The sequence below is a fragment of the Eptesicus fuscus genome, chromosome 2, assembly GCF_027574615.1.
Source record: "Eptesicus fuscus isolate TK198812 chromosome 2, DD_ASM_mEF_20220401, whole genome shotgun sequence".
Lineage (NCBI taxonomy): Eukaryota > Metazoa > Chordata > Mammalia > Chiroptera > Vespertilionidae > Eptesicus > Eptesicus fuscus.
Genome location: NC_072474.1, coordinates 16963137 through 16986624, shown reverse-complemented (window position 1 = coordinate 16986624; position 23488 = coordinate 16963137). Strand labels below are relative to the sequence as shown.

At 35.3% G+C, this 23488-nt stretch overlaps 1 protein-coding gene across 1 annotated transcript in view; it reads left to right on the top strand.

The window, feature by feature from the left end:
• The window catches only part of GPR158 (G protein-coupled receptor 158), a 429025-nt gene that overhangs the window by 387442 nt on the left and 18095 nt on the right, over positions 1 to 23488 (top strand). Inside the window, exon 7 of the mRNA XM_008148869.3 lies at positions 17170 to 17408. Coding sequence (XP_008147091.2) covers positions 17170 to 17408 — 239 coding nt within the window. The remainder of the gene's footprint in view (positions 1 to 17169; positions 17409 to 23488) is intronic.

Below are 23488 nucleotides of genomic sequence, written 5' to 3'. Positions count from 1 at the left end.
GAGAGTGGCACTCCTCTTCAGGGAGGAATATTTTATCACTGACATTTAGAATCACCATCTCATGGTGGTAATAAAAAGTAAACCAACTTTTAATTGTCTTTATTATTGCCTATTTTTTTTATAGACAAATGGGCCACTTTATTACCTGCACCCAGGGCAAACCAGTCCCATTGCCCCACCTCATTGACAGGACATTCATGTAATAAAACACTTTATTTTAATCTTATACTGTTTATTCCTCTTTGGAAAAAGAAAGAAGGAAGGTTTTAGCAGCTCAGTATGGATCATAAGGAAAAATAGAGCTGAAGTAGACAAAAATGAAGAAGGTTCATTTATAAAAGGGAATTTCATTCAGTAGCCATAGATATGTTTAACTTACTAGTAGAACATGAATGATGTAGGACAAATTTAAACAAACACCTAGCACCTGCATGGATAGATGGGTTCACAGAATACTTGCTAAGCTGGGTTGGTTGGTTAGTTGTATGCTGGGCAGGTGGGTTGGTTGGTTGATTGGTAATCAGTTGTTTTAAAGAAACTTGGAAAGGCAATAGGCTCAGAAAAGCCATGCATAGTTTCAGGAGGCAAAATGAGAAAATGTTTTAAATGAAAGGGGGTGGAGAGAGATTAAGAAATAAACCTAAAAGAACATTTTTCTATTTCTTTTAATACAGTTTTAAAAGTAGATTGCCTTTTTTTGTTTTCTAAGGCTAATACAAGGGGAAAAAATACTTTTTGCACTATATTTAAAATGAGTATTTAAGCAAGCTGTGAAAAAGCCTTCTTCTGGCTCTGGACTAGGGATTTTCATTTTATGCATTATTCAGTACACATTGCTCTGGATACAGCACAATACATGGCAGCTTTCTCTACTGTGTTCATTAGCACAAAATAGTTTACATTTTGTGGGAATGTTTAGCTATACTAATAAAAGGGTAATATGCTAATTAGACTGAATAGACCAGACATCTTCCAGATGACCTTCCTGACAAAGCCGGAGCCTGGGCAAAGCCACCTGCGGTCCTGGGCACCTATGACTGTGGCCAGCCTGAGCAAAGCTGGCCTGGGTTCCAGGTGCCTATGGATGGCCAGAGGGAGGGAAGCCTGGGTCCCAGGTACCTGTGGCCAGCTGGAGGAGGGAAGCCTTGGTCCTGGGTGCAGGGGCCAAGGCAGAGGCAGTTAGGGGCAGTCAGCAGGCAGGGGAGCAGTTAGGGGCACTCAGGCCAGCAGGGGAGCAGTTAGGAGCAATCAGGTAGGCAGGCAGAGGGGTTAGGGGTGATCAGGCAGGCAGGCAGGTGAGAGGTTAGGAGTCAGCTGTCCTGATTGCAAGAGGGATGTCCGGTTGCCGGTTTAGGCCTGATCCCTGCCTAAACGAGCAGTTGGACATCTCCCAAGGGGGTCCCGGATTGGAGAGGGTGCAGGCTGGGCTGAGGGACCCCCAGTCCCAGAAATTCATGCACCAGGCCTCTAATATATATATATATTCATTCCTAATAAATAATATATAAGCAAATACATATATTCAGTTTTTAATAAATTTTGGAAAGAAACTGGAATATATTTATATTTATTTATTAAGTGTATTCTTTAAGGGTACATAAAATACAGTAAGATGTCCTAAATATTTAAAAGGGCAAAATAAAGAAAATTAAGTATGCTCTACAGAAAAGCTAAAAGTTCATAGTAAAATGAAGATTGTCTCATTTACCTTAACTTGTGATAACCACTGAGTGGCAGGGAATTTGAGATGGAGCTTGGGGCAAATGCCTGAAATACATTTATTAGACTTTGTCTATTAAATGCAGGTCATCTGCCTTGACAGACCATTGATCAAGGTGTTAGCCCTCATTTTTTTAGAAAGCCAAACAAATAACAAACTTTGTTTTTAGGTGTCTAAGCCAGTGCATATGGGCATATATAAGATTCTTCTAAAAGACTTCTTGCATTCATCCCAGCACACAGATTAAGGCTTCAAATCATGACCCAGAGGTTTTTAACATGAAATAGTTTTAACACTGTTTTAGCCAGTTACTCACCTCAGTCAAAATAATATATCAAGAAAGTGGTCTTTGGATATATAGCTGTGTACATTGCATTTTGACTAGGAAATGGGAAGACTTTGCCATATGGATGCTCGTAATGATATTCACTTCAGGCATATCCTCTGCAGAGCTCACTGTGATTTCTCATCTTTACTGGCTGCCTACCTTCAAGTGGAGAATTCCTTATAGTGACATTTCTTAAGAATCACACTATCCCAGAGAAAAGGATCTCATTCTTTATCTTCTGAGGAAAGTCTCTTTCCCTGCCAGCAAGTGTACCATTTGGACAGTGTTAAAGAAAATTTCATCCTGACATTTTTCATAGAATTCTTAAAGAATTCAAGGGAACAACTATAATGTTGTTTTTTGTGTGTGTGTTTTTTTTTTTTTAATAGGGGAAAGAGACTGTGCTCAGCTCTGAATATGAGGAAAAGTGGGGGTTTATAGTCAAGGAGTAAGAGACAGTTCAGTCGATGGAAAAGTACTAAGGGGAAACATCAGGTGGAAGAGATTATTGCTAAACTGACTTATTTTGTCAATATTCTTGTCAAAATATGCAAAGATGGGAAAGTATAAAGGTTGGGACAGCTGAGGGGAGGGCTTGGAGGAGCCCAAAGTTTGGTCAAAGAGATAATCATTGTCAATAGGAAGCTATGGAAGTTCCAAAGGCAAACAATGTTATTTAGGTAAATTAGAAAACATCTGAGCCAGATCTCAGATACCCATGCTTCGCATATACTGTATTAGAAAGTAACTAGATACCCTAGAGAAAAACGACATGCTTAAGATAAAACTGTAGAGAATAAAGATTTCAAATTCATGTTTCAGAACTATCTATCTTTAATATTGGCATTTTAAGAAATTTGAAAATAATTAGATATGTAAACAACTCTACTTTCTCTTTTTGTTTGTTTTATAACTCACTAAGTATCAACCTGGGCTTTGTGAAATTGAGATTTAAATAATTTCCCTAGTGATATTTTACCACTTCAAAATTTTTTAATGAAACAGGAAAGATGCAAAGTCATTTGACTGTTAACAATGAATTATTGGCTAGAGGTCTGTATTAATATAGAACCTTTAATATCAATGAGTACCTTTTAAAAAATTATAGATAATAGCAATATATTTTTAAATTGTTCTTTTCATGTTATCTATCTATACTAATAAAAGGGTAATATGCTATTTAGACCAAACAACTTCCAGACATCCTTCCAGATGTCCTTTCGGACAAAGCCATGGTGGCGGGGGCTGAGGCAGAGGTGGGCCAGGGCGATCAGGCAGGCAGGCGAAACAGTTAGTGGCAATCAGGCAGGCAGACAGGTGAGTGGTTAGGAGCCAGAGGTCATGGATTGTGAGAGGGATGTCCGACTGTTGGTTTAGGCCCAATCCTTGTGAAAATATGGCCTAAACTGGCAGTTGGACATCCCCTGAGGGGTCCTGGATTGGAGAGGGTGCAGGCTGGGCTGCGGGACACCTCCCCCCCATGCATGAATTTCATGCACCGGGCCTCTAGTTAGACATAAATAAAAATAGGAGTGTATCTCACTCAGAAAACTATGGAGACATAAAGCTTTACTAATTTTGTCTGACTTGATTTTTGTTATGACTCGGGCAGTAGCAGGGATAGACATTTAGGGCACTATGCTAAGTGAATAGTCAGAGAGAGAAAGATAAAAAAACATATGGCCTCATTTATATGTAGAATCTTAAAAAACAAACAAACAACTGAGCTCATAGATACAGAGAAAAGATTAGTAGTTGCCAGAGGTGGAGACTGGGGGTTTGACAAAATGGATATCAAAAGGTACAAACTTCCAGCTATAATATAAACAAGTCATGGGGATGTAATATACAGCATGGTGACTATAATTAATAATATGATATTGCATATTTGAAAGTTACTAAGATTAGCTCTGGCCAACGTGGTACAGTTGGTTGGAGCAATCTACAGGAGGCAACCAATTGATGTAGCTCTCTCACATCAATGTTTCTCTCTCTCTCTCTCTCCCTTCATACTGCTCTGGAATCAATAAAATGAAATGGAAAAAAAGCAAGTTAATAAGAGATTAGATCTTAAAAGTCCTCATCACAAGAAAAAATGTAATTATGTATGGTACAATGTTAACTAGATTTACTGTAGTAATTATTTCACAATATACACAAATATCAAATCATTATATTGCATATCTGAAACTAATATAATGTTATTTGTCAATTATACCTCAATTAAAAAATAAAAAGGGAAGAAAAGCCAGTCACAGAGAAAATATTTACTATATATAACTGACAAAGGTCTTTATTCATAATATATAAATTTCTTCTACAAATTATGAAAAGACAAACATGATAAAAGGATTGAACAAATACCTCATAAAAGGACACTTCATAAATGGCCCATAGCACATTGAAAAAAAGCTAAACATAAATGGCTACATATTCTATAATTCCATTTATATAAAACTAGAGGCCTGGTGAACGGATTCATGCACCAGTGGGGTCCCTCTGCCTGGCTTGCAGGGATAAGACTGAAACTGGCTCTCTGACATACCCTGAGGGGTCCTGCATTGTAAGAGGACAGTTCTTGGGTGATGCACCCCAGAATTGGGCTCCCTCCTCTCTGGTTCCTGGTATGTCACCCAAGAACCCAGCTGCCAAGTCACCGCAGCTTGGCAGCTCCTGCATTGAGTGTCTGTCCCCTGGTGATCATTGCACATCACAGCTACTAGTTGGATGGTCTAATGGTTGGATGGTAGCTTAGGCTTTTATATATATAGATATCCATAATAGACACATTTGTATAGATTGAAAATAGATTAGTGATTACCAGGGTCCAGGGGAAAGGAAGAATGGAAAGTGACTGCGGATGGGTATTAGGTTTCTTTTTAGGGTGATGAAAATGTTTAATAGTGGTTATTATTATACAACTTTATAAATATACTAAACCCACTGAATTTTATAAATCCACCATAAGATTATGAACTTTATGGTATGTAAATTATATTTATAAAAATAAGCAAATAATCATGAAAGTTTGATTAAGAAAATGTCAGCAAGTTTTATAGGCTTGTATGAAAATCAATAGCTTTCTAGTTATCTTTAAGTTAGAGAAGATAAAGAAGAAAATATCCTATTCACATTCTTAAATGTAAACCTGAAATACCATAGGAATAATCATAAGAGATGATATGTGTTACCAAGATGAAACCCCTACAAAAATTTTAGAGATTTGTAAGAAAAATTAAATAAATGGAAAGACACTTTGTATCACTGAATGGGAAGATCTGAGGTATGAATTCTCTGACTGCAAGAACACAAGCTTGAAGCTGGGCTCATCTGTATCCTGAACACTCATTGTAACACAGTGCTTCATGTGCATTAAAGTGCTGAGTAAATATTTGTTGAATGGATAAGCCAACAACAACAACAAAAAAATACTAATATTCATCTTTAAAAATAAAGAAAAGCTAAGAGCATTTGCATAAAAATAAGAGCAAGAAAGCAAGATCACGGTATTATAATGTATCATCATAAAGCAATGTTTAAGAGTAAATCAGTAAATTAAGAGGACACAGTAGAGAGCCCAAAGCCAACTTTTATACCAGAAGATCTGACTATGTGGTAAAGAAAGCTTTTCAAAACAATGGGGTGAGGGAGCAGTGGCCAATTCAACAATGAATGATTGGAAAATTAGGTATATATCTATAAAATCACTTAGTGTTTCATCTCAATTTATAAGAATTTAATAAATTATAAAGCTAAATAAAAAGTAAATAAAACAAAGAGAAATTATAGATTAATATTTAATGTATTTCAAGTTAGGGAATGGAAGATATCAAAGAGAAAATGTCAATTGATTGGATTACATATATATTTTAAACTTCTACATAACAAAAAAAAAACACACAACAAAACATCAGTTGAGTCAAACAAACTGGAAAAATATGGATGTAGTGTATTTTATAGACCAGTGCTGTCCAATAGAAGTATAACTGAAGCTATTAGTAGTAATGTAAGCCCATATATGTAATTAAATTTTTTAATAATCATATTAAAATAAGAAGTAGATGACATTAAATGTAGTGATATATTTTATTTAATCCACTTTATTTAAAATATACCCATTCTAATATGTAATTAATATGCAAAATTATTAATAAGATACTTTCTATTCTTGGTCTGACTGACTCTTCAAAATCTGATTTTCATTTGGCACTTAAAACACATCTCAATTCAGACAGGTGCTCAATGGCCACCTTATCAAATGGCTACCATATAGAGTTAATAGAAATAAAAAAAAGGCTAAAAATAATTTAAAGGAGAAGAAAGGCAATGGGCAAAAAAAAAACCACCTACGTTTTAAAATTTTTTTAATGTAACTAGTAATTAAAACAGAAAAAAATATGAAGCACTGTGGTCCAATTTTGTATTAATTCAAATGGAAACACATATATTTATTAAAAATTATAATTGTCAATATTTTGAAATTTCCAGGCTCAAGTTCTGCTGGAAAGAGTGTAAGTTGGTACAGTCCACTGGAAATATTTGCTAATATGTGTCAAGAACTTTTTCAAAACTGAGTTATCTTATTTTTACAAATCTAAAAAAAAAAATTGGATATGCACAAAGATTTATCTGGAAGAATATTCATTCTTAAAATACTGATGAATAGGTAGAGCAAACATATGTATAATCATGATGTATGTAGAATATGCTAGTTGTCAGCAAGAAGATATAATATTTAGTCAGGCAGCCTGGAAGGTGACCTGAAAGTGGAAGGTTTTGAGATGATGTCAGTGGATGTGGAAGATTTTGGAATGTGGTAGAGAGAAAAACACAAAAACAATATATCCAGCTCTTGTCTAGTCATAAGCAAAGGATGTTATGAAGCTGTGTCCCCTTTTTTACATTGTTATTGTCACAAATTAAAATTTTAAATATTATGTGCTCATCAGCATAGATTTATACTTCTTGCTTTATATAGTTGTCTTTTAAATCTTATAGGAACAACCCAAAGTACATTAGTACTGACTTTCATATTTACTTCTAGTTACCTTTGTTGCAGAATTTACCAGGCAACTGGAAAACACACAACGGGTACTCAGAAGATTCGGGAAAAACCCTTTATTGCAGATGCATTAGTGCGGTGACTCAGGGGAGTCATTTTTCCCAAAGCCTGAGCACCGAAATTGGAGGTGCTCTCCCATTTATCCTCTTGGTTTCTTTGTCTCCCAAATATGGATCAGGCTTCTGGATATTTTGTGGGCTTTGCAGTCCCTCTGACAGTCATAAGGGGGGAAGGGAGATTATGACCAACCCAGGCTAGTTGGCACCAGCAGTTAATCTTCTGCAGAGGCTTTTTATGGCCCCTGCAGATAAACAGGTTCTTCAAGACTGGCTAGGACACAAGTGGAAAGGGGGGTTGGAGCTAGCAAGCTTATGCATTGGAATGCAGGTGGCGGGGGGGGGGGGGGTGCTCAGGCTGCCTTCACACCTTTACCAATGTTCTTTTTTTTTCTTTCTTTCTTTCGTGTGCCCTTGAATTACTGTCTAGTGTCCTTTCATTTTAGCCTGAAGGACTCCTTTTAGCAAAAAGTCTACAATGACAAACTATTTCAACTTTGTTTATCTAGGATTCTTTTAATTTCTCCTTCATTTTTGAAACAGAATTTTGTCAGATATAGAATTTTTTATTGGCAGTTCTTTTTATTCTTTCAATGTTATAAATATGTCATCCCACTGCCCTCTGGTTTCCATGGTTTCTTATGATAGATTAGTTCTTTTAAAAAAAAACTTATGAATTGTTTATTTCTGGAATTTTCCACTTAATATGTAGTTCTATTACTGACAATGTCTTGTACATGCTAGGTGACTCTTCTGTGGCTGCTTTTAAGATTTTTTCTTTGTCTTTAGATCTCAATGGTATGATTATAATGTGTCTTATAATCTCTTCAAGTTTATCCTGCTTTGAGTTACTTGAGCTACTTGGATGTATAGATTCATGTATGTCTTCAAATTCTGGATGTTCCAGCCATTATTTCCTGTGGTGTGTTTTTTTTCTCCTATCTTTCTTGAACTCCCATCATGTGTATCTCAATATTCTTAGTAGTTTATCACAGGTCCTTTAGGCTTTGTTCATTTTCTTTTCTTTTTTGCTTCTCATATTGGATAATCTAAATTGGCATATCTTCAAGTTCACTATTTGTTTTTCCTTCTGCCTAGTCAAATCTTCTATTGAATCCCTTTAATGAGTTTTTCATTTTAGTCATTGTACTTTTCAATTACAGAATTTCTGGGGTATTTTGGTGTTCATTTGTTTTTAATAATTTCTATTTATTTTCAAGTATCCTCTATTTGGAGATATTTGAAAATAAATAGAATACCATCATTCTCTTGGTATACTTTAGTTTTTTGTGCATGGCTTTTTTTTTATTTAGCTCTTTGAGCATCTTTAAGACAGTTGATTTAAAATATTTGTCTAGTAACAGCGAGGATTACTCTACCCAGCAAAGCTATCATTTAGAATTGAAGATCAGATAAAGAGCTTCACAGATAAGAAAAAGAAAAGTTCATCAACACAAAACCAGTATTACAAGAAATATTGAAGAGTGTTCTTTAAGAAGAGGAAGAAGAAGAAAAGAAAGATTAAAAAAATGTGAACAATAAGATGGCAATAAATATATATCAACAATTGAATCTACAAGTCCAAATAAACAAACAAGGAATCTAATGAACAAAATAAACTGATGAATAAAATAGAATCAGAGGCATGGAAACATGTAGCAAATTAAGAAATCTTAAAGGGAAATGGGGGAGGGAGGACAGAAGAGATTAACCAAAGAATTTATATGCATATATGAATTACCTATGGACACAGATAATAGGGTGGTGAAGTCCTGGGGCAGGAACAGGGTAGAGGGGGGCAGTGGGAGAAAAGGGGGACATCCATAATACTCTCAACAATAAAATTAAAAAAAAAATTAAAAAATAAAATAAAATCTTTGTCTAGTAAGTATATTGCCTGGGCTTCCTCAGGCATATTTCCTATTAATTTCTTTTCTTCATTTGTATGAGCCATACACTTTTTTTGCATGTCTAATTTAAAACAAACAGAAAATGGGACATATAATAATGTGGTAAATCTGGAATTAGACTCTCCATCTTCCCCAGTTGTTTATTGTAGCTACTGTTGTTTGGTGACTTTTCTGAACTAATTCTGTAATATCTGTATTGTTTGTTATGTATAGTCACTGAAGTCTCTGTTCTGTTTACTTAGTGATTAGCTAGTGATTCAAAATAGATTTTCTTAAAGCCTGGAACAAAAATAACTTAAAATTTTCTTGCTTTGCACATGGATTGTGTGTTAGGGCATGACTTCACCAATCAGCGAAGCATTTTACAACTTTGCCTTAGGCTTTACTTCCTGCGTGTGCAGAGCCTCAGGTCAGCAAGAAATGAGTGCTTGGGGCCTTCTCATATCTTTTCTGAGTGTTTTCCAACATTCTAGTTATCCAAGATATATGGGATCTTTTCAAAGCCCTTATTTCCCAATACATCTCACGCCCCAGCCTTTCTGCCTATTTTTTTTTTTTTTTTAGGCTTTTGTTTGTCCCAACCATTATACTTTGCCCCAGGTGATTCAACTACTCCATTTGCCTTTAAATTTTTTAGACAAATGACCCCCAGGTAGTTAACCTCAGCCCTGGGAGAGTTCTAGTTGGATAAAATAAAGGCAGGCCCTTTGAACTAGTCCTGTAGGGAGCCAATAGAGAGGTAAAAAAAAAAACAAATACAATTCTTGGAGTGTAAGGTCCGTTATGTTTTCTAGTACTAGGTACCTGTACTGAGAATGTGGGATGATATCTTCAAGGCCACCACTGAACTGGGGAGTGGGAGATAGGACCAGTGTATGTTAAAATGCCATAAATCTCTGTTACTCAGATTCAGCTATTTTTCTCTTGGTTAAGTATCTTGCTGGGTTAAGCATAAAATATATAAGCTTTTAATTAGTTTTCACGGTTCCAAAAAAGTTGATTCTAGTAGTTTTTGCTAGTTTATTCATTGCTTTTAAAGATGAACAAACTTTTGGAGATTTCTATTCCAACATTTTTGCTGACACCACTCCCCAAGAACCAGCTAATAGAAAGTTCTATTTTGGTAAGATATAATTGAAAAAAGCACTCAACTGAGAGAGAAAGATAAGAGTTTTGTAGTGGTTCTGCTACTCACTGACTCTGACTTTGGACAAATGACTCCCCTCATGGGACTCACATTTCTCTTCTATACATTAATGGGATCAGAAAGATAATCCCCAAAGTTTCTTCTAGCTCTAACCATAGAACAATTGACTTGTGACAGTTTTTTTTTTAAATGTATCCTTATTGTTGAAATCATTACAGATGCCTCCTTCATTTTATTTTCCTCAATGACCCCCTCTACCCACACCGACTTGCAACAGTCTTGCAACCCTCCTTGCTTTTTTCTTTTTTCATCATTCCTCCTTATTCCATTTACCTACAATCAGGGGAAAAGAAAGAAAGATCAATGTGAAAAATGAGAGCTCCAGCAGGTAACTGAAATCGACAAAAATACCTATATTGGAGAAACTGAGTTGTGAGTTTTCTTTCTTATAATAGCAATAACTTAATATACTAACAATAATTTTGCTTTTTAAACTTACTATGTCTTCGACATCTTTCCATGTCAGTGCACAATTTATATCATTCTTTTAGAAGTTATATAAGTATTTGATTTTATATATGTATTATCATTTAAATCAGACCTCCCCCAAAATATATATACATATATATATATACATATATATATATATATGTATATATATACTCTGAATAATCTTACTGAACTTCATATCTGATAAATGTCAAATTGATTTCTGTCTAGGTGACACCAATTCTTTTTAATATACATCCAATCTATCCAGTGACCAAGAAATAGCTTTAGTTTACTTCTGAAAATGAAATTTTGAGAAATTGATGAAATACTTAATAAACATGAGGACTTGTGACCTTTGAAAGCAAACTGACTCCAGCTTTTTTGTGTGTAGTTTACTCTCAGGGTTCTTTTGTGTGGAATTGAGTTTCATCACAAGCATTGATTCTCTGAAATTTCTAGGAAGGCAGTAAAATTAATAGAAATTTGATTCTAATAAAGAACTTTAGGACTTTAGAATTATTCCAATTAAATTAATAGGACAGGAGATGGGTGGCTTGAAGATGTATATGCGCATTCCTTTTTAGTAAATAAAAGAAATACAATATCACAAACAAATGCAAATATTCTGAAAATCAAAACTTTCTATTACTAGAGGCTTTAAATTTTGGTGTCAGCATAATAAAAACTCAAAAATGTATCTGATAGGTTAGAGCAGTTAGGCCATTGGAAAGGCACCTGCACCGATCTTAGGCCTGCTGGGAAAAACTGTTTAGGGTAGCAGTTCTCAAACTGTAGCCTTCTTCAGAATTGCCCTAACAGATTTGTTAAAATAAGATTTCTGGGCCCTACTCCTGCAAAGTTTCTGAATCAGTGAGTTTGGCTGGGACCCAAAAATTTGCATTTCTAACAAGTTTCTGGGTGATGTTGACACTACTGGTTTGGAAACCACTGGCCTAGAGCCCTGGTTGGCAAACTGCGGCTCGCAAGCCACATGCGGCTCTTTGGCCCCTTGAGTGTGGCTCTTCCACAAAATACCACGGCCTGGGCGAGTCTGTTTTGAAGAAGTGGCATTAGAAGAAGTTTAAGTTTAAAAAATTTGGCTCTCAAAAGAAATTTCAATCGTTGTACTGTTGATATTTGGCTCTGTTGACTAATGAGTTTGCCGACCACTGACCTAGAGCAAGCAACAGCTAAACTGAGTCATGAAGGAATAGATAGGAATTAGCTATAATTAGATGTTGTATGTGAGGAGAACGGTAATGAGGAAAGCTGGAGACAAAGGTTCAGATAGAGGACACCTGTGTGTCATCCAGAGGGACAGACAGGAACTTGGAAGAGGAGAGTGATTAGAGATGAGGCTGCTGAGGCCAGGGGAACCAACTTTTAAGGGCCTTTTACCATTTCAAGGAGCTAGGATTTGAGTGGAGAGCCACTAAAGGACTGTAAGCAGGAGCAACATAATTTAGGAAGATCACTGTGGCATCACTGAAGAGTATGGATTGAAGGTGGGTGAGACTAATGAGACTGATTATTCAGGAAGCTACTACAGGAGCAGGTTGATGGCTAGGATCTGTGGCAGTGGCAGTTGAGATGGAACAAAACAGAAGGGTTTGAGAGATATTTAAGAGGTAGAAATTAAATTCTTCATTATTCTTTGAATATCTGGAATATGGAAGAGGGATAAATATCAATGTTCATTCTGAGATTTCTGCTTTGAGCAATTAGATAGTACCAGTCATTGAGACAGGTAACACTAGAGCAAAGTGGGTTAGAGAAGGTAGGAGGGGAGAGAGGGATGATTTTATTTTGGGACCTGTTGATTTTCAGTATGTATACAGATCTTGGACTCAGGAGACTGATCTAACCTGAAGATACTCACCAGCAAGTAGATAAATGAAATGGGAGTAGATGAGATTTCCAGGGTACAATGGGTACAGCAAGAATAGAAGGTGGCTACATTCAGGAGATCATTGAGGTACACTGCCATTTAAGGGGAAGATTGAGGAAACGGAATCTGCAATAAAGATTTAAACTGTCAGAAGAGTAGGAAGAATATCAAGAATATGTGATAAAATCAAGCACATGGCAGAAGCCATGCCAAAAGCTGGAGTGAGATTAAGTAAAATAATGAATATCAATATCAATTAGATACTGTATTTGAAGGAGGTAATTGATATCCTAAGTACAAGTTCTTACAGTGGAGTTGTATGAACTCAAACCAGACATGTGTATAAAGTGATAACTGAGACAGACAATATAGTGGCAGCCACTTCCTGGGTTGCCCCTTTTATGTTCATCATTTCAACATAATTTCCATGAATTTATCTACTATTAATAATGAGAATTGAATATATACTTTAAATATGTCTTTTTATATTAAGTTCTGGGAATTTCTTGCAGTCTTCTTGTATATTACTGCTAGCCTTCAGAAATAGTGCAACCTTCTGAACAGATGGTAGCCTAAAAATCTATGAAAAAATAGTAGAAAAGTAATCTACATAAGAAGTTTAATGATTGTATTTTTATACAGCTGTATTTCATATAAATGCATGCCTAAGGATTTCATTTTTAGAACTTGGTTTCTAGGGAGTGAGCCCATATAAACTAATAAGAATTCACTTTTTAAAGATATAGCAAAATTTTCTCATTTTACTTTAAGCCAATGCTAGAAAAATGCATCTTATTCCATTTTACAAAAACCAATATCCTGAAATACTTAGATCAAAGTGCAGTTGTGTTATTGTGTGTCCTAGTACTTGAAAGCCAGTAAAATCAATATAACAGGAAACTCATGAGGACTTTTGCTTTGTTTTTTCCAGTCTGGAAATGAGATTATGGGATCTATGACAATCTAGAATTCTCAGACTTTACAATAAATACCCAAAGAGTCATCTGAGAGACATAAAAATTTCTGATAATTTAGAAGTGGAATTTCTTGATTAAAAGTTACCAAACTGGGATCACATAGATTTCCTCTGCAAAAGACAAACTCACATGGTTTAGACATCCTTTAAAGTATTTTAAAGAAAATTTTAAAGTCATTTTTAAAATCCACTATTAGCTGTCTTTCAGGTTTAGAGTTTCACTATGTAGATAGTGAAAAATTTTCAAGTGTCAGAAAAATAAATGATTTTTCACCTCTTTGCCATGGAAAAAGGATTCTTCTCTGAAGCATTGGTTCTTGCAGTAATTTGAAAAATCCTTAGAGTTCCTGTGGGTTGAGGAAAAAAACTTTTTTTCTTGCCAAAGGGTTCAACCCACTATCCCTCAATTACAACTTATAATTCTCTGCTTTTTCTTTGTTATGTGATTTCCCTTCAGCTAGAATCTCTTTTTGTCTTCTCTACTTTCCTCCATTTTTATTCATTGATATCTATCAAGGCCCAGATAAATACCATCTACTCTATTCGTTTACTAAACTTAGTAGCTACATACAACATATAGGGCTGTTTTATATGGTAGGTATTTGCACACTTATTTCTAGTTAAATTGTTAGCTTTTGAAAACAAGAACAATAACTTATGCCTCTCACGTTGTCTAGCATGATAACTAGCATATGGTTGTTACTATATAAATGTTTGTTCATTATAATTATATTTCACATTGAGTCAAGGTAGAATGTGAAACAATTATTTTTCTGCTCTAGCCCAAATATTGAAGGTCAAAAAAATGGATCAGAATCCCTCTTTTGAGATCCTAGTCATTCAACATTTAGAATTCATCCAGGTACAACCAGAAATAATTATGTGTGCATAGTGGCTACACGGCCTTAGCCAGATTAGCTCAGTAGATAGAGCATCAGCCTGTGGACCAAAGGGTCCCAGGTTTGATTCCGGTCAAGGGCATGGACCTCTGTTGCAGGCTCCTTCCAAGCCCAGGCCCTGGTCAGGGTGCGTGCAGGAGGCAACCAATCAATGTGTTTATTTCACATTGATATTTCTTTCTGTCTTTCCCTCTCTCTTCCACTCTCTCTAAAAATCAATGGAAAAATATCCTCTGGTGAAGATTTTTAAACACATACACACACATAGTGGCTGCACGTTTCTCCTACATAAAATAAGATTGGCATTGGCAAATATTAATTTTCCAAGAATTTTCTCTCATTGCTAAGATAGAGTTCTGTGAATCTTTTGATTTGCTGATAATAGAAGCCTTTTTATGAGATTAGTAACTGGTCAATTAACTGTTAACATTTAAAGGAGAGAGATATTAAAGAAGTGTATAGACACTGTAATTTAAAACTCACAATCATTCACCAATATTTTTTAAATAAGATCTCTTCTTTGACTCTGGGTCTGATGTTTAGAAAACATTATTCGCTTTCTAGGATAAATCACCACATTGCATTATTTACTGTTCACACTGTTGGTTCTTTAAGTAGTAGTGAAACTCTAAAGAGTTGTTTTGAGGTCATTTGAAGAATAACCTCTTTCTGGTTTTGATGTTTATTGACCACCCCAATATATTAAAACTTTCTCACTTTTCTCTAAGTTAACAGGTCATTTTAGTGACTCAGCTTTATGGAATCTTATCAAAGTAATCAAAATAGATTGTATACAAATAAGTCTCCTTTTCTTTAACAGTCTTGTATAATTATTTTATTCGTGATTTAGTTAAATTAAATACGATGATAACAATGGGTATAGTTTCGGGACAAATACAACTAATTCTAAGGAAGTAGCAATTGCACTGGTTGGAGCAGAGGTATTTGAGACATATTAGAAAGAGAGGTAGCACTTCAGCCGCCAGTGCTGGCCTGACTGTGTCTATACAGGGAATGAAGAATAATTGTTAATCTAGTGAGCTAGTTAAATGGGGAGTAGTTAATGAGATCTTCTGTTGTATTCTTATTTGATACTAATACCTTTCTGCCATTGTTCCACAGAAAAATTGAGGATGCTTTTTATTTAGATACTAGAGGCCTGATGCACAAAGATTCATGCAAGAATGGGCCTTCCTTCCCCTGGCTGCTGGCACTGCCTTCGCTCCAGCCCACAGCTGCCTTTCTGCCTTTGCTCCAGCCCGGAGCAGCCTTTCCACCTTCCCACACTGCCCAGAGGCCTGAAGCGGCTGGGGTGGTGCAGGACGCCTGCATCATCACCATGGCGACGATGCAGACATCCCACCCCGCCCCTGGCCTCTTGGCACCTGCTTATGCAAATTAACCCAACATCTTTGTTGGGTTAATTTGCTTACTCACTCCTGATTGGCTGGTGGGTGCCGCGAAGGTACTGTCAATTTGCATCTTTCACTTTTATTAGTGTAGATAACTTCATCCTGAGTGTTAGCTGAAGGAAAATGGAGTTAAAGATATAGGAAATGAAGGGGAAAGATTAAAAAAGGAATCTTCTAGAAAATAACTATCTTTAATGGATGTATTGTATTAATTCAGAAAGAGCTACCAAGGTCTATATGTAGAGAGAAATAGCATAATACATCTAGACTATATCAGGTAAATTTGTCTCATTTCTAAATTTATAATGATGTTTTTATGAAGAATTCATATGAACACTTCACAAAAAATGTTGAAAGAATGAGATGGAATAGGGAATAGAAAAGTTTGGGAAATGAATTTATTTTTGCTTTAAGGAAATTGATTATAGACACCCTCATAGTATCATAAATCACTCATAGTGGTTCATTCAAGTAAATTTTATAATACAAAATATCAGAATGAGAGTGGGAGTTAAAATCAGCTAAGAATATTCTGGAAGTGAAATTAAAATAAGGTTATAGAAGATTAGATTTTGTCTTCACACATTCTTTAGAGATGGAACAGTTCTTAGATATTATCTAATTCATCTCAATCTTATTTATTTGAGTCATATATATAAGAAAACAACCCAAAATTTAAAAAATCACCTTTCTTTTAGGCCGTCCAAATCCCCTTACTTAATGCAGTGATCTTATTGAATTACCCTAGTATTTTAAATATCCCATCATTGTTTTCATACTTATTTCATTTTTATTTTGGGTAATGTGATCAGACGGCTATAGAGGGGCATGATATAAAATTATTTTCAAAAAATACATTATAATGTTTTATAGTAAAATTACAAATGGTACAGTAAAAATATTATAAAAAAACAAGATATTATAAAATCCAACTACTTATGTTCAGGATTATTTTTTGATCCCTCAGAAACCCTGTTTGAGCAATGTTGCCTTTCTACCGATCTTTCTACACTCCTGATAATATTTCTTAAAATATTAAGACATATTCAAAAGAATTTCATTCTAGACAAATCTATTTAATCACTGGTCCCTAATGTAGAATATTTTTTCTGCTGTTGAAAGGTAAAGTAGAGTGAAAATAAAAGTAGTACTGTTTCTGGTTTTCTACCCTGCCTCAGTAGATTTTGATGGGTTTAAACTTCACTGAGAAAAATAACATATTTTAGAATTGTACTCATTTTTAGTTTCCCCTTAACATTTTGATGTCTTGCTTTTCTAGGGTTTTGAAAGTGTTTCTTTCACGAACAGCCCAACGGATTCCATATATGACTGGTGGACGGGTTATGAGAATGCTGGCGGTAATACTCCTGGTAGTATTTTGGTTTCTTATTGGCTGGACTTCATCTGTTTGCCAGAAATTGGAGAGGCAGATTTCACTTATTGGCCAGGGGCAAACATCTGATCACCTCATCTTCAATATGTGCCTCACTGAGCGCTGGGATTACATGACAGCAATTGGTATGTGGTCTCTTGTTTTGTGTGATTATCTTGTCCTTTTTTCTAGTAGCATTAAAATAGACTTCTTTAGAAACCTCATGAAACCCTTTCACAAAACTAAAGGAATTTTACCTAATATGGTTTTGGTAAAACAATATTATGAAAAGGATAATAATTATATATGGAATGAAAATGTTTTCTGAATGTTTCCATTCTTTTTCAAAGGTATGTAGCTTTGTTGTGAAAACGTAGTCAAGTAAATCAGGAAGGAGGTATGCAGTTAATAAAGGCAACCTTTTTGCATAGAAAGACTCTGCTTTCCATCTTATCAATGTGTTCCCATTTGATTAACAGTAGCCATTCTCTCGAGTTATTTCTTTGGTTGGGAGAAAAAAGAAAACATGCTGGTATTTTTTTGTATAGTTTGGTCCTATGATATATCAAAGTTAGTGTTGAGGGTACACTTTGTGTAGAGATTTTTCTCTGCAAAATCTCTAATAAATCTATCTTTCCTCTGAATATAATTTATTAGGAAATATTTGGAGTTCCAGTATTACACCAAAACAAAGCCAGGATATGTGGAGGTAGCAAGAGTTTTTTGAATGAGAAACTGGATATCTTGGAAGAATAACATAATGGCTTGGGCCAAAAACATAGATTATTTTTCTGACATCTCAGTTTTTTTAAAAATCCATAGAATTTTTGTGTTAATAATTAGACTTTAAGCTAATAGTGAAATAGTATTTCAATAAAGGAAAACAGAGTTTGGACCAGAACCCAGGACTCTTCATAAAAGAGAAGTTCTTTGACCCATGGGTGATATTCATTCAGATTATTGTAAGGAAGTGTAGAGAATATTCCCTTTGATAGGAATAGTGGTGGAGGTGGTTGAGAAGTATATGAAACATGAAGAAAACGCCTAACAAAAGAATATGATTATGTTGGAATACATTGTGAATAATGATGGATGGTTAAGTTTGTTTTGAGTCTTGGAAAACCTGTAATAGGAATTCAGAGAACCAGGAACGTGAGGTGATAAATTAGGAAGTTCAAACTAGATTGCTTTTGAAGATATATATTTTTAAATGAAATGTACCAAATTTGGGGATTTTGGAGTTGGGATCATTAGAATGGAGAAAGGCTTAAAGCAATGTTTCTCAAAGTTTGGTCTCAGAACCAGCAGCAGCCACATCATCACCTGGGAATTTGCTAGAAATGCAAATTCTTGGGCCAGTGTCCAGACTTCTTCTTTAAGACACTCTGGGGTAGTGGCTCCTAACAATGAGTATAACAGGTCCTCCAGGTGATTTTGATGTTACTCTAAAGTATAGAACTACTGACTCAGAAGAAGTAATCAGATTAACTTAATAGAACATAAGGGTCACTCCATTTGTGCTCTCAGCATTTCGTAATACTCTTTCTTGTTCCCTGATCAACCACTAGGACAGTCTTCAGAATGATTATTTCGAGTCTTGTGTTGTGTCCTGTTTTCATACCTCCAGATAGGAGTGTCTTTCAGTTCTTGACTACATATCTATAATTCTTCTGGTATTCCTACCCAGGCTTATTTTTTTCTCTCTCTCATATCATCTAAGCTAGCTCCTGTGCCATATGCATCCAACATTGACACACACACCCCTCCGCAACTCCAGTGACCTCTCTCATTTTATATGACTCTTTTGTCATCTGAAACTCCCCTACCTCCCAAACCACTCATTGAAGAATTCCATCTGACCACAACTTTCTCTCCTAGCTTATTTACCTACTCCCTCTACAACAGCTCTGTAGTGTCAGGGGCTATTTTTATTGTACTTTACTGCCATTAAATTCTGCCTTCCTCCAGAGAGAAAGCTTACCAGGTACCAATTTTTTTCCACTACTCAGGAGGAAAATATGAAAAAAGTATGTATTTTTCAATATTTCTGGATAATGCCAGGGAAAGGGAACATAGAGAGCAAGGAGGACCCTAAACTCACTTTCCTGGAGACCCTGAGGCAAATAGTACAAGAGAGGATGATGATCCATAGTTTGAGAGGGCCACAAGGGATACAGTTCCTTGGACAATAATGAGGTCTCAGTTAAGGTAAGGGGGCAGAGAGAAGTTAAGAGAAGAGATTTATTATGATGGGAAGATCATGGCTTTAGGAATGAGATGTAAGTAGCAAGACTTGTGAAACGAAATTAATTGAAGTAATACTCCCAAAGGTGTATAATATTAGCATATATTAGAAAATAAATGATTAGTAATACAGTACAGAGAACAAAAGGTGAGAGGAATTTAAATGTTGGGGATGGTGTTTTCCTTCTCTCCTAGTCATTGTTTTTGTCCTATAAATTACAGGAACACCTTAGTTTCAATAATACGTTTTTCTTGCAGTGATAAAATTCTCTAAAAAAAAAAAATCAAGACATGATTTATCTAGTTGTCTGTGTGGTAGTTGCCAGAGGAGCAGGGGGAGAGGTAGAAAGGGTAACCAGAGGGCTAAATGGTGACGGAATGAGATTTGACTTGGCATAGTAAACATACAATACAATATGTAGATGATGTATTGTGTAATTGTATACCTGAAACATATAATTTTATTAACCAACTAGAGGCCTGGTGCACAAAATTCGTGCACAGGGGTGAGGGGGTTGCCTCAGCCCAACTTGCACCCTCTCCAATCTGGGACATCCCTCTCATAATCCGAGACTGCTGGCTCCTAACCACTTGCCTGTCTGGCTGCCTGATTGCCCCTAACCACTTTGCCTGCCAGCCTGATAGCCCCCTAACCACTTCCCTGCCAGCCTGATTGACACCTAACTGCTCCCCTGCCAGCCCGATCACCCCCAACTGCCCTCCCCTGCCGGCCATCTTGTGACAATGTGGGGGTGGCCATCTTTTGACAACATGGGGGTGGCCATCTTGTGATGATTTGGGGGCAGCCATCTTGTGGTGGCCATCTTGTGACGACATGGGGGTGGCCATCTTGTGATGCGAGGGCATGAGGGTCAATTTGCATATTACCTCTTTATTATATAGGATGTCATCCCAATAAATGCAATAAATTAACTAAAATTTAAAATAACTAAATGCTGTTGTAAAGTAAATTTATCAATATGCTTTATATTTACAAAATTAAAAACAAGGCAATAACTTTTTACTAGCTATTTGTCTTCAAATTAAAATTAAAATCTTCCTATTTTAAAAAAGACATATTATTTAACAATAGGAACAGGTATTTGAAATTAGGACTGTCTTGAAAAATCAGACATATGGTTGCTGTAATTTTTTAAAACTGCCTTACAGCAATTTCATTATCTTTCAAGCATGTGGCATTTGATATTCTGTATTTAATCACTCTTTAATGTTTTCTAATGGGTAGCATATGCCTCTTTGCAGTTCTCTTTATATATTTCTATAAGTAGCATGTTTACCACGAGATTTTTTATAGTCTGGTTCTTATTCAAGAATAAATTCATATATCTTCAGTCAGCCAAAAAGCAACCTGTACTGAAAGCTAAATTATTCCCTGTTACCTAAATGGAAATGTTTCTATGTAGGGGAGAGGCTGTGCAGAGGGAGGAGGTAGGTTTATCCTGAGATTGTGGGATTTTTTTTTTGTCAAGAAGCTGTGTATGCTTACATTTGTGTCAGAAGTCAATCTATAAAAAAAGGAAGAGTGAATATTATTGTCACTAATTTCATTTTAATGGTAAAGTGTATGTCCATATTTGGGGAGGTGATTTTGAGCAAATCATATGAACTAAATTGTCAATCCTCATATATATAGAAATGCATGCATTCTGGGTCAGCTATACCTGTCAAAAACTTTTAATACAAAATAAAGAACTATTTGAAAGAATGCAATACTAGTTTTTCTACTTAAATATTACTCGAGTTAGAAATATGGGTAATATTTTTAAAAAATTAGTCCATTCTATTTTCCTTACTTCTCCAAACCTGCTCAAATAGTGCTTTTCTTACCATAAGTGCTAATGAAGAAATAGCTTGGAAAAACCTCTGAGCCTCTATGAACTTCAGTTTCTCCTTTAAAGAAATATTTGAGAACATAAAAAGGGAATAAAAATGACTTTCAGAATTCCATTGTCATTTATGTGTATCTATAATTTTTAATATTTATTGTTTGTCCTATATAAAAAAAATGTGAGGTGAGATTTAATAGAAAACAAACAGACATATAAACATTGCAACTATGGAAGACAGATGAATATTGGACAATGTGAGAAGTGTTTTACAGTAGTCTGGTGGTTTTATACTGGTTTTCCTTTATCTGGTGGAAAGAGAATTTTAAAATTTGAATGTTCAGAATATTTCTAGATTGGACTATAATTCCTATAGAGACTTAACTGTCATACACTATTCATTATATAACTCAGCACTTTGAATTTTTCTGAGTATGTTTAATTTATTATTTTTAGCTCACTGAAGGCAAAAGAAAGAATTCTTACATCTGCTCAGCCTCTTTTCTCTCTCAACCTAGTTACTGTGCTCCTTAGCAATATTGACCAAATTGTTCACACTGTGTTCCTGACATATAACAAAGTGTCTGTTACTTGTAGGCTCTTGATAAGTATTTGCTGAAAGAATATAAAATGAGCTCAACTCCCTTTATCTTGTGTATTTTCTATGCTCAGAATTATACCAGTGTAAGGAAACATGTTAAGTCTAAAAATCCAGGAGTAACACAATTATCACTAATTTCATTTTAATAGTAAAAGTGTATATTAATACTTGGGGAGGGGTTTTTTTTGAGCAAGTTATATAAACTAAATTTATCCTCAGCTCTTAAAAAAACAAACACATATTTTATTGATTTTCTTACAGAGAGGAAGGGAGAGGAATAGAGAGTTTGAAACATTGATGAGAGAGAAACATCAATCAATTGCCTCCTGCACACCCCCTCCTGGGGATGTGCCTGCAACCAAGGTACATGCCCTTGACCGGAATCAAACCTGGGACCCCTGAGTCCACAGGCCGACACTCTATCCACTGAGCCAAACCAGTTAGGGCTATCCTCAGCTCTTTTATGAAAGTTTACCTCCAACTTGTCCAATAGTCAAAATAAGAGATTGATACCAATTTGGTATGGCAAATCAGAATTAGCATTTAAAAAATATTTTATAATGCATTTATAAATATTAAAGTAGAATAAAACTGATTTGCTTTTTTATATATCAAATTTGCCTTTATTATTATTATTATTAGTAGTAGTAGTAGTAGTAGTAGTAGTATTTTAATCCTCACCTGAGGAGTGAGGATATTTCTTTTATTTTTAATTAAATCTTTATTGTTTAAAGTATTACATAATACTTTTGACCCCTGCTAGCCTATCCCCAACTCCTGCCCCAGGCCTTCACCACCCTATTGTCTGTGTCCATGGGTTATGCATATATACATACAGGTTCTTTGACTGATTTGCTTATGATAAAAAAAAAACAAAAAACATTTTTTAACCATTCTCCTAGAGCTATGTAAAGAGTAAAGAGGTTGATTCTAGGAAACATTGTCCTAATTAACAGAGAAAGCAAATAAATAGCCCAAGTCATACTCATTTTGAAAATTACCGGTTGTAGAATTACCAATGTTTTTTGTTTGTTTGTTTGTTTGTTTGTTTCTAAATCAAGTTACCCTAGTTGGTAAGTTGGTAATCATTTGTCCATGTTCAGGATATTTTAAAATATAATTAAAATTTGTCATATTAAAAAAGGTAAAACAATTGGCTGGTACAAATGGATAAATGAGTAAAATTATCTTCTCATGCATGAATTACCCTTTATAATTTCACCCCTAGATTCAAGAAGACCACATCCCCACACCTAGATTTAGAGCTGACATCAGGGTGCCTAAGTATAGGGCTTCCACATTTGGAATACAGAAATTTAGTAGTAGCCATGGTGATACAGTAGAGTTTATTCTTTAGTATATTTAGTTGGTTAGCAGTCAATTTCTGACTACTCATTCAGAACATAATCTGAACTTACTGTCCAGTGAGCAAGATACATTAAAATAAGTGGACAAATTCTTAACTTACAGGAAACAACAAGGCTGCAGAAATATTAGTGAGTGATAGGTGGTGACATCAGGGACATTTAGGACT